The sequence below is a fragment of the Paramisgurnus dabryanus genome, chromosome 1 (genome assembly GCF_030506205.2).
Source record: "Paramisgurnus dabryanus chromosome 1, PD_genome_1.1, whole genome shotgun sequence".
NCBI lineage: Eukaryota > Metazoa > Chordata > Actinopteri > Cypriniformes > Cobitidae > Paramisgurnus > Paramisgurnus dabryanus.
The window spans coordinates 21,983,798-22,000,631 of record NC_133337.1 but is presented as its reverse complement, the minus strand read 5'-3'; the positions used below and the strand labels follow the sequence as shown (position 1 = coordinate 22,000,631).

General features: G+C 39.6%; 1 protein-coding gene across 4 annotated transcripts in view; it reads left to right on the top strand.

The window, feature by feature from the left end:
- The window catches only part of syt1a (synaptotagmin Ia), a 237,261-nt gene that overhangs the window by 190,669 nt on the left and 29,758 nt on the right, over window positions 1-16,834 (top strand). For all 4 annotated transcript variants that reach the window (XM_065268419.2, XM_065268421.2, XM_065268418.2 and 1 more), the window contains 2 exons: window positions 3,054-3,242; window positions 16,129-16,301. In XM_065268419.2, coding sequence (XP_065124491.1) covers window positions 3,080-3,242; window positions 16,129-16,301 — 336 coding nt within the window. In that variant the 5' untranslated portion in view covers window positions 3,054-3,079. The remainder of the gene's footprint in view (window positions 1-3,053; window positions 3,243-16,128; window positions 16,302-16,834) is intronic.

Below are 16,834 nucleotides of genomic sequence, written 5' to 3'. Positions count from 1 at the left end.
TTTATGAAATATAATATCTGACCTTGAACCCAGAGATGCCATGCCATGTTAGTCGTGCTGCCAGTGGAAAAATATAGTACACGCACATACCTGATAAAATGAAACTTCCTGTGAGATGAACATTAAAACCTTAAAAACACGCTGGAAAGTCCTTGAAAGGTCCTTGAATTCGAAGTTACCTAAGGTGTGGGAACCCTGATCATCGACGATTACATTTTTTAATTCGAAGTTCGAGGTTGTGACTTAATTTCGATCGTGACACCCTTAGACCAGTTCTCGTCATGAATATAGCCATAGATGATGGAATGAATCTTTTTAGCAAATGGATAATTTTCCTTTACTTCCATGCACTGACTTTTAATTTTGTAAAGATGCTTCTACGGTGATTGTTCCTCTTACCTTTAAATGTGCCGTAGAATGTAAAACTGTATTTACCTAGGCATAGATAAGAGTTCTGTACATGGTAATGACATATCGTGAGCCTCAAACGCAATTGGTTCTTCCTTCTTATTTAAACCTTGTGCATATAAAAGACAACTGTAATACAGGCAAATCTCAACATAACACCGATTGTGACGTGATGTCACGTTGTGATGTACACCCCAACATTAAATGACACATTAAATTAATTACAATGTTGTGCAAGGCTAAAAACAAAGTTGTGACTGCTCAGTTAGCGCTATACTGTATGCTAGTTAATGCTATATGGTAGCGTTTAGGCTGAAGTTCTATTATTGACATTACATTTACGTTTTGCAGGTCCATACAAAAAAAAACACCACTTTGAAACGTCCATTTTAAATCTATGAATAATTGATTGTTTCTCAAAATCGGTATCTTCGTCTGATACAGGCTCAAACATAAGGTCTGTTTACACACACACACAAAGCTACTGAACTAGGCTGCTCTGAGAAACAGCCAATCAGAGCGCAGAGCTCAACGTTATTTTTCATGACCCTTCCAAATAAGGTAATAATAGACCATTTAATAAGAGTAATCCTAGGCTTGTAAATAGACATGTAAAACCGTTTCTTGATCATTTTAGCACTTTTGCCGCATACCTTCTGTGTATATATCAGAAAACAATATCTATCAATGCATTCTTTGGCACCTTTAGTGTGGTGTTTCTTTATATTGGCATGCATAAAACATTCCCATTACTAGACAGACAGCACTGAATTTGCTGTTGTTAAAAATATCATGCTTTTCTGTATTGCACAACTAGATTCAAACTAAACAAAACTAGGACCAAACTCCTAAAAAAGTGCACTGAGATGCTTTGTGCCTCATTTTGGACATTCACAGGACAGCATGCAGCTGAGAGTGTCAGTCTGCCTTGCAAGAATGCTATTTCGGTATTGTTGCTTTTGACAAATAGCATTCCTTACTGAATGTACCGGAATATGTTGTTTCTGGATAAAGCAAACAAGGCATGAAAAAGGATCTACTGAAGTACATTGGCTGAATAAATGCATTTTGTTTGGTCAGTTTAATGTGGTTCAGGCTCTTTTAACGGTGGGGGGGGGGGGGGCAGTGCAATGATAAAAGTGTGACCAAGGGGTTAGGCTTCTGCAGGTTCCTTTTGATGGTAAGCTTATGGTCAGTTGTACCTACACCATTGTGCAGCCACAAGCATGTTTCTCCTATTCAACTACTGAAAGGTAGCTTCATATTCCTACTGACAAAGGAAAGGCTTGTGGTCAATATTATGTAGCTTTTTTGCAAGCGCTGAATGTGACAACATAATAGGAAAAAGTTCCTTTTCATTTGTGGAAAAAACGAAATTTTTTGAGTGTGCACACATTTTGATTTCTGAATAAGAGTGATGAAAAAACTTGTGGCTGTTAATGATATTAAATCAGTTGAGTGAATGATACAATGGTTCATTTATTTAAAAAGAGAGACATAACTCATATAGTGTCACAGAAAAATCACAAAATCTAAAGATTCACTAGGATGAAAAATAATCCCATCTTTTAAACTGTATAATAAATAGATTTTGCTTTATTTGTAGGTCCCTTGTAAAATTTAGAAAACTAGAAAATTTACCTACAGTAAGAGACAAGGGACCAGATTTACTAACAGCTTGCGCCAGCGTAAACGCCTTATTTGCCATTAAAAATCTACTGTCAGGGTTTACTAAAGACGTGCAGTGAAAGATTATCTGTGAAAAGGGGTGGACATGGTTGCTTTTGTGACTGACTTAATAGCATATGCATTAGGAGTTTCCCTTTCAGATGCTAAATTTGGGAGGACAGTATTTAACCCCTTCAGACCTGATTTTTCCAGTGTGTATCAGTGTGCATTTGATTGGTTGATGAGCATTTTATTGGTTTGAACCAAATGTGATGTCCATTCCAGTGGTCCCAGGGTCAGAAGGGGTTAAATGGTTCACGCAATGTGATTTACCAAAGTTTGCACTTTTCAGTTTACTGTTATTTGTGCTTTTATTTATTGCCTGAAAAAGTCCTAAACCCTATGGTCATTGTAGCAATGAGATTGTTGCCCCTGTATTATTTACATTCATCTTGTCAGTAAGGGGGTGTGTACACCAATGCGTTTGTCCCTGCGGTCGGCATATGTTTTTTTCAGTTGTTTTTAATAGAAGGGGCGCACTTAAAAAAAAAAACGCCTGTTACTAGAAGTTTTGTCCAAGCTAAGCGCTGGCACTATGTGTTTTTCACTTTCAGTGCTGAGTGCCCAGAGTTGAATAATGTCCAACTTTGGGTGAAACACTCAGCTTGTCAATGTCACTTTTCACTCAGCCGGGGCAAATATCACAACAACCAACCAGGGCATCATACACCGACTGATAAACAGAATAGAAGTTTCATATCCACCACAGTACCTAGCTGAAGAAACGCTGGCAAGGGGCCACAGTTGGGGTCCGCCTGCCATTTTCAGCCACGTTTAAACGCTTTGGTATACATTCCCCACAGAAATGTTCACTTCCCTTTTTGAAATTGCGCTCTTGTGCTGATTTGCTCTGTTTATTAAATCTGGCCAAAGAAATGTCATTAATTTTCATTAAACATCACTTTGTCTTCTTTTAGCTTCTGCCTGGCTGTGACATCCAGAGATGAGTCGAAGGGAGGCTCTGGTGGGGAACCCTGCGCCCAGCGCGGCGCCTGAGGTTCCGGGCAACAGCACAGAGGCGTCAGGGCCCGGTCCCCGTGAGACCAAAGATGAGATGTTCTCCAAAGTCAAAGACAAGTTCATGAATGAACTGCACAAAATCCCACGTAAGTAAATTTCTTTTATTCAACTTCTAAAACGTGATTTATCATACTTGTGCTAAACTTGTTTATGTTTCATCATGGGTGTGTTGTATTCGCTTCGCATAATTTTGACGTTAATCAAACCCTCAGTGTGTGGCATTGATTGAGCCGCAACATTGCTGGAGAGTAGCAAGCTGTGTCAAATCCATTTTTGGTTTCCATTTTTTACCTCCCTTGTATTCACCTAGTGCCAAACAGTAATGAGCTTCGGAAACAAGCGGGAACGAAACATGTTCCCTTTCATTCTAATTGTAAATAAGCAAGTAAATGAGTTTTGTGATTTGCATGCCTTCATGCTTTCTGCCTCGCTTCTCAATGCACTGCAGCTTTCAGTGGGAAGTTAGCCATTGTATTCAACCATCATCTGTACACATACTCCTGCTTTAATGTAAGGGCACCAGCACATGGCTGCTGGCTAAATATAGACATTTATTGGCTTTTGTGGAAGAGATTTCAGTGACAGGAAATGGGTGCTATGGAAAAAGATTGGATCAAATTGCATTTCGAACCAGCACTGGCGAATGCTATATCAGATATATGCTGCAAAAGCACGGACATAAAATTTGATTTTCACATGTTATCCTTAGAGAATATAATTGTATAACATAATAATAACAAAATGTCCTAAGAACAGGGCACTCTAAGTAAATACACTTGCTCAATAAAGTGTATACAGTATATAATGTACTATAATATACTTTATAAACAGATCAGGTAGATCTGTTTTCAAATCCAGTGAATCACCTTGCTGTTCACGGCCTATGTAAGCAGCAGCCTAAGGCAACACCTAACCAAAATAGCATCTTGAAATTGGCAGCTCTTCATCTTTTTTCATCTTTCTTTATTAGTTAAAAACAAAACAATTACAAAAATAATGTATATTTAATTAGATGTCGCTATTGAGAGTGCTAAATGAAGTGCCGTTTGACCTCAACTTAACTTTGAGCTTTCAGCTTTGTTGCATTCTGGGATTGCTTTATCAATGCAGAATAAATGTAGACTTTGGCTATTAAACAAGAAATATTGTAAAACAGTCTTCAGATTGAGTCTGTGATGTTTTAAATTTAATAGAAAGGTTATAGGCCATTTAGGTCCACATGAGCTGCCTCTTTAGATTCTCCTTCATTCACAGCCAGATGAATGGTGTGCATTACACCATTGGCCAGATACAAGAAAGATCACAGTCCTTTCATTCACCTACAGTACTTCTCTACAAGTTTCCTCCATGTTTTTCTGTCTTTCATTTTCACACATAAATCCTATCTCTCTCGTTCTCACACTTGCATACACGTACGCTTTTGCTTTCTCGCACCCGCGCACACACTTCCACCCTTCCTTTCGCACTTAGAGACACACTCACCACATTAATTATCACTTTGCCTGCCTGCAGACAACTGTAAAATAAAGGGTTGCCGCATTTGACTCAGACAGATATGCCCCTTCTGAGAACCAGCCAGAAAAAGACACTCCATTACATTGGCTTAAATTACTGTTTTAGCCGACGCTCTCCATCACGCACGTCTCTGTGCCAACCGGTGCCTGGTTGATGAATGCCTGAGAAGAAGGGTGCTATATTGACCCGGGCATCCAGAACCCCTGATGGACCTGCATTAGTGATGAATGGGTGAGCTGAGATGCAGAATACTCTCCGGTGCGTTGAATATGTGCAGGTGCTGGCGGTAAAAGTAAGATGCATGAACCTGTCACGATTTGCCATCTAGCGCGGCAAAAACAGAAGAACACAGACAGATGCAGTGTAGTGTTGATAAAGATTTACTTTGCTCTTTCCCTTAGGTGGCAAAGTAGACAAAACAAGAAGACGAATAGTTTCCATGCCCAAGTCATACTTCAACAAATACTCCCTAAGTCTGAGAGTAAATGTAAACGAATGAGCAATTTAAATTTATAGCAGTTTAGCTCAGACACCAACGCATATTCGAAAGGACTCATCCATAACCTGCAATTACTAACGTTCTCTCAACCTTCACACAACGTCACATCCTTTCCACACCGCCCATCACAAACGGTCCTGCGTGTAGATTCGGTCCGACAGGTAGCTCTCAGCACGCCATACTTGTTTTGTCACGGTTCCACTTCGAGAACGGTCCCCAGATGCTTTAAGGCTGGATGACGGGCCCACCTGTTCGTCCCCGGCCATCTTGGCTCAAAAGCTTCACCGCACCGCTGTGGTTACACAGATTTGTTGGCTTGGAACAACAAAAGAACAACTCTGGTTATTCTCCCAACGCTCTGCTGCTCAAGCTCAAGGCGTCTGTTTGCAATGATAATTAACCTCTCTGCACAGAGACAGTTTGAGACGTTACGTATACAGCCACAATTACTTTGAGTAATGAAAACACTTTATCCAGCTCTCGCACCCTCTATATTGTGGTGCCCAGCACAATGCTCCTTGATCCGAGGAAACTCTATCACAGACCAAAATCAATGCTCATTTCATACCCATCAAACTGCAAACGTCTCGAACGTCTCGCTTTGTAACGGCAACTACCAATTAAGTGGGCCAGTGGGGTTTATGGGGTTTATCATTAATATTTAGATTGCATTTCGTCTATTTGTTGTTATATCTGTAAGTTTGATCAAATTGGATGTGGAAAAAAAGTGCTAGACATTCTGAACATCTCGGATTCATAGAAATTCCTCCTTTAGAAATGTCCGCCAGAAATGGCCCAATCTGAACAACGGATACATATTACGTTCTCACTGCCCCCCCCCCCCACTCTCATTCAATTCCCTTCCCTTCAAAATTATTTGCATACATCCGGCGTCTCGCCACCAACAGGAAGTAAATTGCAGCAATGTTCACGAAGTTCAAGGCGAAATGCAAGTAGTGTTTCGAGGTGTGCTCTTCTATCCGTAAAATGTTGGTCTGTCCGTGTTCTGAAGACTGCGAAGTTTACATTCTTTTTGAGTGGCAGCAAAGGCAGCCAATCAGCATCAAGTGCTTGCATTTCATAATGAGGATGCCAGCTACGTCCAAAGGGACGCCAAGTAGGTGAAAAACCACGCGTTTAAAATCCCCCACCCTAATGTAGCTTTCTGAGAGAGGTTTTAAGGAAGCTTCTAAGGCATTACAGACCCAACCAAAATTTAGTTGTCTACATGCCACATCACAGAACAAGGATAAATACTCTGTTCAATCATTCTATGTCACCTTTAAAGTAACTTAAAAACATATGAGGAGCTCAGATGCAAAATCTGCTAAACACCACATCGGTCAAAATGAGATAATGATATTAACTAGGGCTGTCGAAAAATGTATTGTGTTTAATTGCATTTAAAATAAAAGTTTGTTTTTGCATAATATATGTGTGTGCACTGTGTGTAATTATTTTGTATATATAAATACACACACACACATGCAGATACAGAATAAATCCAGAAAATACAAGAAATGTTTATATAGTATTAAAAACTATTTAAGAATGCAAACTGATTTGGGAGGTCTTTTTACTTCATTCTGCTCAAAAAAACGCTCAAGATGTATTTTCTGTTTGTATCTTAATAAATATGGATGGACATTAAAACTTTGCTAAAACAACAAGTCTGGCAAAAGACTTTTGCACAGTACTGTACATAAATAAAATTTGTATGTGTTTATTTACATATATACATAATAATTACATACAATACATATACAAAAAAATTAGGCAAATGAAAACTTTTATTTTGTATGTGATTAATCGCAATTAATCTTTTGAAAGCCCTAATATTAATCGAATGCTCTCGGTTACACGGTAGAATGAATCTGAAAACTATTTTTTTAAATAATTTGTTTCAGTGCTAAATAAATGAGTTGTGAGTCCTCCATCCATGTTCGTGAAATGTACCAGAGTTGAGCAGTGTGATAATTGTGTTTGCCAATGGGTATAAAGCCTCTGTCGTGGTCGGCAACAGGAGGCAAACCGAACAATAGTGCCAACCACGGCGTCAGCCAACAGCCTGACAGATGGAGTCACTATAGCCCTTCCATTCGGCTGACCTTTAACCTTATCCTATCTTCCTTTCCTTCCTTTTCCCTTCTCCCCATCCCAGAGGACATCTGAAGGTTACCAAATTCATTCACCCTGCTCCTTTAAAATTCAATTATGTAAACAAATACAAATGAAAACCCATCTCTTGCCTTGCTTGTGTGCTTCCCGTCATAAGGTCTTTTGGAATCTAATTTAAATCGCGTTAAAAGTGCATTACGGAAAAGAAAGGATTAATTTTTTCCACTAAACACATTATCCTTACAAAAAGAATAAGAGAGAGATTAGACTGAAAATAAGATTGTTTGTTTGTTTGTTTATTTATTATATTTTGACCACATTATCCACTTTTAGTCAGATTGTCATTACTTGTCACTCTGTATTCAGATGCTTTATACATCACAGATCATCATAGCAGCGTCTGTAATAACAACAGATACGATCTGATCTGAATCCTGTCAGTGAAGGATATGAGAGGGTGGATATCTACTTGCAATATCACATGAACCGTTATCACCTTTTTCTTTCTCCCTACGAATATTTTCTTTCATCAGTTTCGTGATTTGTATGGCACAGGGATGTCAGACAAGATCGCACAGGTCAGTTGTCATAATGATACAGACACCAGCTCTTTCATATGGTATAGAAATGTTTTCTTCATAAACAAATCTTTTTTAAATTCATCTTACGAATTGTTCTCATTCACTTTTACACTTTTGCTCTTTTAGTAGGACCGTAATACATCATCACTGACTGTGTCTACGTTTTGTGTCTTAACGAGACTTTTAGTGACACTGAACAAACTAAGTTAACACTGGTTGTGAATTAGATATTGTTTTTAATAAATCGAAGGAGTGAATAAATTATCATCTACTAGTGTAATGATGTCATAAATCACACAAATCAGTGAAACTTTCAATATAATATTTCCCACCCCTTATATGATATTACGTTTATTTTTATGCTGTACATTGACACTAAAAATGACCTCTCCTCTATTGGATGCAAATAAAACAACATAAATCACCAAGTAATTTTCTTAAACACGTAGACACTATCTTTAAAAGAGCAGGGTTGTCTTTCTTTTATGCCGTATAACATGCTCTAGTACCAGGGTTAATTGACCAACAGTGTGCTGTCACAACACATTAGTTTGGGTTGCCAGTGTGTGGTATATTACACCAATGGATCATTTTACCCCTACTTGGCCCATAAGCTCACTACCATTCACAATCGCAGCGCTCTTTCAATCAATTCACGTCTGTTAGGACATCAAGTTTTCATTTTGTTCGGGCATGTGTTAACAAGCGTGAGAGTGAGTAACTCGGCCCTGTGCCGTGCCCCCTGGAGATAGATCATGTTACTGTTTGCTTCACGTTAGCGAGGCTACACAACCTCGCTGGCCGGAGACACCAACATTACATTCAGATCAGACTAACAGCAGAATAATGAGCCCCAGGGTACCCAAAATGAATCTCAGTTTGGTGCCACTACTGCTGGTGACCAATTGACTCCTGTTGTTGTGTTACATGTAAATGAGAGAGAGGTTTTTTTATTAATATACAATTGATGTTGCATGTCAGATTAATATAATGAAAACATGGACTGGTTACCATTTTACCCTTTTATTTATTGTGACATTTAAGCATATCATTTTTTACTTCCATTTTATTTATTGCATGCTGTGATACAAAGCTCTCGGCAAAGTTTTAATAAATCTCAGATGCCAATCTTAAAGTCACTGTGGTCCCTGTGCCCAGCCATGACTTTGCCAAATGCAACTTGGTAAGATTTATAGTCTAAGCCAAGTCTCATAAGTCTTATGTTGTATTCTTTTGTCACAGAACAAGGATGCAAGATCATATTCACATACTCAAATCATTGGGGTCAGGAAGGGCCAGTTGTATCCATGAAACCAGCAGCAACACGACAGATTTTATTTGTTGGCATCCACCAGCAGTTGATTTATTGTTCCAAGCTGCATTAGGTTTGGAATTGTGCACCACAGTGGCACCGGATTTGAATCAAGCTTTTCTCCGATTGGCCGTGCAGTCGGATCTTGTTTCGAAACCTCATTTTGTTCTCCCTGCTGAGAGTTTGTGTGTGTGCATGCAGAACAAGAGATAGCTACTTGAAGTTGAAGAGCACATGCTTGCTCCGCACTCCCAAAGGACAATAGACACACAATAGAGTTAATTAGAAAATGTTTCTATTGCTTTCTGGGTCTCGGGTTGTTTTAATTAAGAAACACAAAAGTGTCTTTCAGAACAGGACATTTGCTTGATGAAGAAGATAAGCACTTGGGTTCATTACTGTTTGATAGTAGGTTTATTTGCATGTATTAGCGCACAGGCAATGCAATTTCACTTCTTAACACGTAAGCTTCATATGAAAGATATTTTATTTATTTTTTTATCTAATTGCAACTGCAAACTGTTCTAGATTAAAAAGACAGCTAATGTACTCATCACACCAGTCAATTTTATCAGATTCAAGCTGCGTCGTTGTATTAAACATATTTCTTCCTGAGCTATCATTAAAAAAGTGTCAGAATTGTTTCGCATCTGATGCAAAATAGTTTTAATCTAATTAACATTTTAAGTTTTAGTTCTTCCTGTAAGGGTTTTGGTTACTTTGTGTTTATTCTCATCATTGTTCATTTGTGTTTCCCTTAGTTAGTTTCACCCCTATTTTGTATCCAATCTTCCTTGTTGTCATTTAGTTAGTTTATGTAATGGAGAACTGTGACAGATTGATCGACCGAAACGAAACAGATTAGGGTTTTTTGTTTCCGCAAACTCAGTTTAGTTTTTAGTCACGTTTAGGTTTTGTTTTCCTGGTCTGGACCAGGAAGACTGTCTGATTGCTAAGGACGGTCCGATGGACATTTCGCCACCATGATGGAGTGAGGACTTGGACTGTGCGTTGCATACTGACCTCTCCCCGTCTTCGCAGCTGGTCCCCCCTCCAGCATACCCCTTTCTCTTCGCAGCCCGATTGTGCCACCGGTTCTGTCTGGATTCCCTTACCTCCCTCTTCAGTATGCACGCATAACATCCAGAATTCTGTCGCCAGCCTCACTCCATCCCCAGGCATCAGACGGCCCTCACCCTCCACAGAACTCTTGCCCACCGCAGGCGCAGAACCCGGCAGTCTGACCTGCGAGACAGATCTATCCCCTGAGCCCAGCGTCGCAGAGACCCCGGATGTTCCCCCTGACCAGGTTGCGTGAATGGAGTTTCCTGTGTTTCAATGTGGGAGCTGCAAGGGATGTCGAGGAAGACGTCCACCTCCACGCCGCTGAGGGTGAGCCAATAACAGTACCTGGGGTATTCAACATCGGCTCGGACTGTGCCTTCCCTGGTCGTCGCAGCTGGTCCCACCCAGCCCACCCCTTCCTCATCTGAGTCAGTTAGCGTCACCGGTTCCACCCGGGCGCCCTTTCCCTCCCTCACTGCAAGATCCAGCCAGTCCAAAGCCACATCAGTGGTCGCAGCGACACCCACTGTCTCGGGGGCGTCTCCAGTTCTCCTCCCCGAGACCTTGAGGTCGCCTCGGCCCTTCGGACCAGTGGCCTCGCTTCTCGCTCATCCCTGGATCAGTCCTCAAGTGTCGTCACTGTCGTCTGTCCCCAGGGGGTTCCTGGGGACTCCTCCAGACCACTCCCTCACCCTTCGTCACTATTGTTGGACTTTTTTTACTTCCTCATTTTCATTTAGTTAGTTCCCTCCCTCACTGCAAGATCCAGCCAGTCCAAAGACACACATCTGCTCATCCTCAGCGCGTCATTGGTGCTGGTTCGTTCATGCAGAGGTGTGCCTCTCCGCCCACTGCCTCGAGGGCATCTCCAGTTCTCCTCCCAAAAAGTTTATTATTTGCAAATGTTTCAAAGGCTTGCAACAATTTAATCACAAAAAGGCATTAAAGTGAGCAGCTTTCTGTACGCACAGACGCACATGTGGTTGAATGTGTCTGGTCCAGCTCCAGTCAGACGTGATCATCCATATTCCCTTCAAACATCAGAACTACTATTGATGTGTAAACTTTAGAGAGAGTTGCGCTTCGGTGTCTCATATTGTAGTCCATTAAAATACATTTGGCGAATAGAGCAATGAAAAACAACGTAACATTTTTATGTGGAACGACCGTTTATGCTGCGCCGTTTGGAATTCGCCCTACGTCTGTGTGCGCGTGTTTAAGTGCACATATGGAGAGACAACCTTAGTTACAAACTAAATTATCGCTACACTTTTTTTCTAATAAAAACATTAGTTTGTCTTTAGTGAATAGATTAGAGTCAGAAACCAGTCTGTGCTTATTTGGTCTTAAAGAGACAGTAACCTCAGTTAACCTACTTAAGTCTGTGTCATTAATCTTAATCAAAGAACCCAAGACAAAGAGAAAATCCCTCCTGTAGCTCTAAAAAATAATAATTATATTTAATTTATCAATAAAGACAATGTTATTATTCATTTGATTTGATTTCTGTACCTGAAGAGCAGCCTTGAGTCAAATGCAGAAGTTAAGCTTGCATAGAGTCCATTGGGGATTAAATAAAGAAGTAGAGGGTGGATTTTTTTTCATTGTAGGGTGCCAACCGCCAACACACATTTATGTCCATACACCTTGTAAAAGTGGATTTTGCATAATATGTGCCTTTTCAATATAAGCTTGCTGTCATTGAGACACATCTATTAAATGATAGTCGTCCAAGCATACTGATGAAGCTCTGACAGGTGAGAGCAGAGGACGGCTCAATGCTTTGTGTGGTTTGAGTCCCGCCTGACCGAGTTTGCCTCGGTAGAGCCACCGAGATGAAAAGAGCCCTTTATTCCCCCAGCGTGCTGATACGCAGGTCAGTGTTGGGGAAAAAGAGCGTGTAGGCTGGAGAGATGGTTTTAACAGGCGTGAGTCAGAGGTCTGATGCTAGGCAAGCTTCAGGAGCAATTATGGTCTAAGCCGCAAGCTTTTAGAGAAGATGGGGCATCTGACCAACAAGAGTGGCCTTTAAGATAGCTGACAGATTCGCCTCTTTTTGAAAATGGTGAAATGCCTGGGCTTTGGAAAAAGCTTTTTGAAAGCTCAGTGAGAGATTGGTGAGCATGCATTTTATTTATTTATTTACAATAATGTTCTCCTGGAAATCATGAACAATAACACCAGGACTGAGGATTAAAATAGTAAAGGGCTGATTTTATGTTGACTTTAACTCATGTTACTTTAGCTTAAGTAGTTGTGTATGGCACAAGTAATTTAAAGAGTTTTATTATTTTTAAGATCTAAATTGTGAAAGCACCAAATGTGACCTTGCATATAAAAACCCATCTGTAAATATAACCTTGATATCTTTGACTGAGTAAGGTCATTTAGCTCATAGGTCAGCATTTTTAAGAAATTGATATGATGAAGCAGTTTGGTAAAGAGCGTTAAGCTGGAAAAAACAAAGACAAAATAGGTTTATAGATTGTCACCTCTATAACCCCCTCCCCAGTCAAGTCAAGGCCGTGGGCTGCTGATCCTAAACTTACTTTAGACTATCACTCACTGTTTTTCCTCAAGGGAAAGTACTTATCGATTTTGTCAACAGCCCATTGATTTCTCTCTCTCTCTCTCTCATTCGCTATTTTTCTTTCCTCTCTCTTTGGACATTGCTGTAAAAAACGTGTCCTGCTTTAGCAGGTCTAACCCTCCTGGGAGGAGAGAGATGCTAACATGGACTTGTAATGTTTCTCTCCTGCAAAATCAAATTTGGAGTCTTCACAGCATGACAATAGAAACAAAAGATTTTTTTAAATGAGGATGTTTGGAAATGAAACCTAGGGTTGGATGTTTTCTAAATGCCAACTGCTGTGTCTTTAAAAAAATGTAACAGGCTATTGTCATAAAAAGTCGATTTTTAACCAAAATGCTAAAGAAAACACATTAAAATCTGGAGGGGTAATTGGCTTCTTTTTAGAGAAAACCTGCCCGTGCATTTTCCCGGAAGTTGGCGCTCGTTCGTCAGGTGTTTGTTGCGCTTTGTGCAAAGCAGTAATTGCTGTACATGAGTCTCTGAATGGCGAATTCTTGTGCCATGTCTACCAATTATTCCCAGCAAATGTTGATTTGGGGAGGAAGCTGAGGTTCAGCTCTGTGCTCACGCTCTGTAGGCTCGTGCAGTTTTAGTTCTGCTGTTTAGAGGCGTCACTCGTTCTCTTGGCAGGAGGCTGTTAATCTTGTCGAATAGCTGAGGAGTGCAGAACCTCCATTGTTCTCCCTTGACAACACTCGCTCGAGTCTTCAGCTATATTTATAAAACCATGAACAGATGAGAAATTGTGTTTTTTCCCTTTAAAAGTGCCTCACTTCAGAGTTCAGAATGTTGTTTTTGCTACACGGGTAATAATGATGACTGAAGTGAAGTGTACACAGTTCTGTCTTGCAATTAAACTGTATGTTACTGTACTTTAAATGTATTTCTGTACCTATTTTTTTTGAAGGTTTTGTGAAGACCAGTGGTCCAATGGTCATTACACACATCATACTGTATATAAGATAATCCACTCACGTCTATGCCAATAGCCCTGTGGTTAGTGCGCCGAGGTATAGTGCCAGTGTCAGTGCGCTCATGGCAACCAAAAATTGATTTCCATTTGAAGGTCCTTTGCACCCAACACTGTCCTTTCAACTAACAAAAAAAGGCAAAGATACTCCAGTCACTCTTTAAAGGGTTCATATAATGAGTTTTTTTTTATGTAAAATAAATATTTGGTTTCCCCAGTGTGTGTATGTGTAGGTTTATCTCAAAATACCCCACAGATAATTTATTATAGCATGTTAAATGCCACTTTGTAGGACTGAGCAAAAGTGTTCCATTTTGGGTGTGTCCTTTAAAATGCAAATGAGCTGATGAAATGCAAACACTGATCACAATGATGGTGGTTTGTTGCAATTGAACTTAATTGTGCTGTCAATAACTTTTTATCTCTAAATGGCAGTGCCGTGGTTGGATAGTGCAGATTAAGGGGCGGTATTATTGTAATTGGCCTTGCTACCTAACTCACAAAACAGGCGAAATCTGAACCACCTAATTTTTCTCATACTTGCTTGCAAAGAATGGCTTACCCAAACAAAGTTACTGGGTTGATCTTTTTTACATTTTCTAGGTTGATAGAAGCACTGGGGACCCAATTATAGCACTTAAATATGGAAAATCTGATTTTCATGCTATTACCCCTTTTAAACGACAAGCATTTTGTTTACATATGTTTTTGATTTATTTGCTAATATGGGGACTATTAAAGGATATCATCAGAGTCTTAACATGGAGTTCTGAATTAAAAAAATAAGCTTCTCTAATTCCTGCTCCTGAAGGACAAATCCTCAGCAGAGATCAAATTTCTTAGAAAACACACAAGTTGCATGGTTGGTTTATAGCACAGACAATTCAATGAAATGTGTAAAGTCGCAGTACTTCATAAAGTGAGCATGGTTGCTTTAACAATCCTAAACTCAAAACATCAAATCTTCTTTGATCAAATACTGTAGTATGTGTTGAATGTCCTCCTGTCTCTGAAACTAAATTGGCCGATTACGCTTACCAGAGCGTTTGGGCATCTCTTTCTGAGAGAGGATTCTTAATCCTGAGCGACTGGGCTGCAAAAATGAAGGTCTACTACAGCGACTGATCAAATAACAACCAACAGACTGAATCTTGCTGTCATTTAACTTCTTGGCTGTCTAGTTTCTATGTTCTTTAAAAAACAGCTCAAGCAATCTGAAAAAAAGTTTGAAATACATCTATGGGATTTATAATTCAGTCCAAGTCCTCTTGGTGCTTATCTTGGTACCCTTTCCACGTAACTATATCCACACTATAAAAATGATATCAAATCAACATATATCCTATATCGTCGCTGCCCGATGAAACTCACGTATGTCCAAACGGTTACTTTTCAGGAAGTGAAAAAAACACCATATTTCAAAAGCAGTTGAATGTAGCGTTGTCATACTTGGTACGGCATCTTTACATGTAGCCATATTCTTGCCAGTGTAATGATATAATCCACATTTGACCAAAATTGAGTTTAAATTGACATACGTGCATATTTTACAGTAACGGTGGTCGATACGCGTCCTTCCGATCATTCATTAGAATGGCCAAGTCGCGTTTCATATTGACATGAATACGCTCAGTTTATTAAATAGCCTACGTCTTAGTTTATTAAATACGCTTAGTTTATTTTATATTAATTATACATTTATTAAATGTCTCTTGCAAACTATGAAGGGACAATGAATCAATACACTGACATGGTAATGCTAGCAGATACTTTGTTTGCACAGTCCTACCGTAATTTTGTCACTCCTAGATGTACGTCTGGCGTCAGGGGGGAAACGTTTACCTCGATGAAGGAAAGTCATTGTCTCACCAGGCTATGTTTATTCGGCTATCCAGTGCTGAGCTTCGATGAAACTTCACGAGACCGGCGAGATGCTTCCACAGGGCGGGAGATATGCGGCGTGATTGACAGCTTTGACACCAAATGGATATACGTGAAAATCAGATGACATGATTTCACAACTTTTCATTGACCATTTAGATATGTGAAGCATACTGTATACGGAAATGAACCTGGGCATTCAATTCGTCGAAAAATCTCAAAATCTGCAAAATGGACATACGTGGTTTTTATCGGACAGCGACGATATATATATATATTTTTTGATAAGGTATGATAAGTGGCCATAATTCATAAAAACAAGTTTAAATGTTGATGTTGATACAAATTTTTATTATCTTTTGTTAGATGCGTGAGCATATTTTACATAAGTTTGTCACACTTTGACATAAGGTTGTCTGTGTATTTTCATCTGCACAGTGCCATCATGGGCCATCGTCGCCATTGCGTTCGTCGCTGTTGTACTAGTTGTTTCCTGCTGCTTCTGTGTCTGCAAAAAGTGGATCTTCAAGAAGAAGAACAAGAAAAAGGGAAAAGACAAAGGCAAGAATGCCATCAACATGAAGGACGTCAAAGACGGTATCAAAACCGAGGTAAAAACACTTTTGCTAGTACTTTCGTATAAGCCTTGTATAAGCAGTTGCATGTAATATTCATTGTCTCGAGTATTATTATACTATAGTACGATGCCAAGTAGAGTATTTATAAAGAAACTTAATCTAGATTGAGTCATCTGTTGATCATGTTGTTTCACAGCTGACTTTAATTGCAGGACTGAAAACCTGGGCTTGTTAACGGTTCATTAAAGTATTGAGTTTTTCTGTTTTTCTTGCATTTAGCTTAATTTACAGTCTTTGTAGCGCTGCATATGATTTATTGTGCTATGATGTGGTATCAACCCAGAGAAATGACAGTAGCTAATTATAACAATGGGAGAAGGAACATTAATGCAGCTCACTTTTCCCCACACAAATTATATGGAACACTGGCACTTTAACCCTAGTTAGCATGCTAATTGTATTAACAAGCTCGCAATAGTGCGCTTCTAACGGAATAATTGACAAAGTCAACTTAATTCGCAGTGTAAGGACGCAAGCTTTGAGTTCATGCCAGGACCACTCAGATC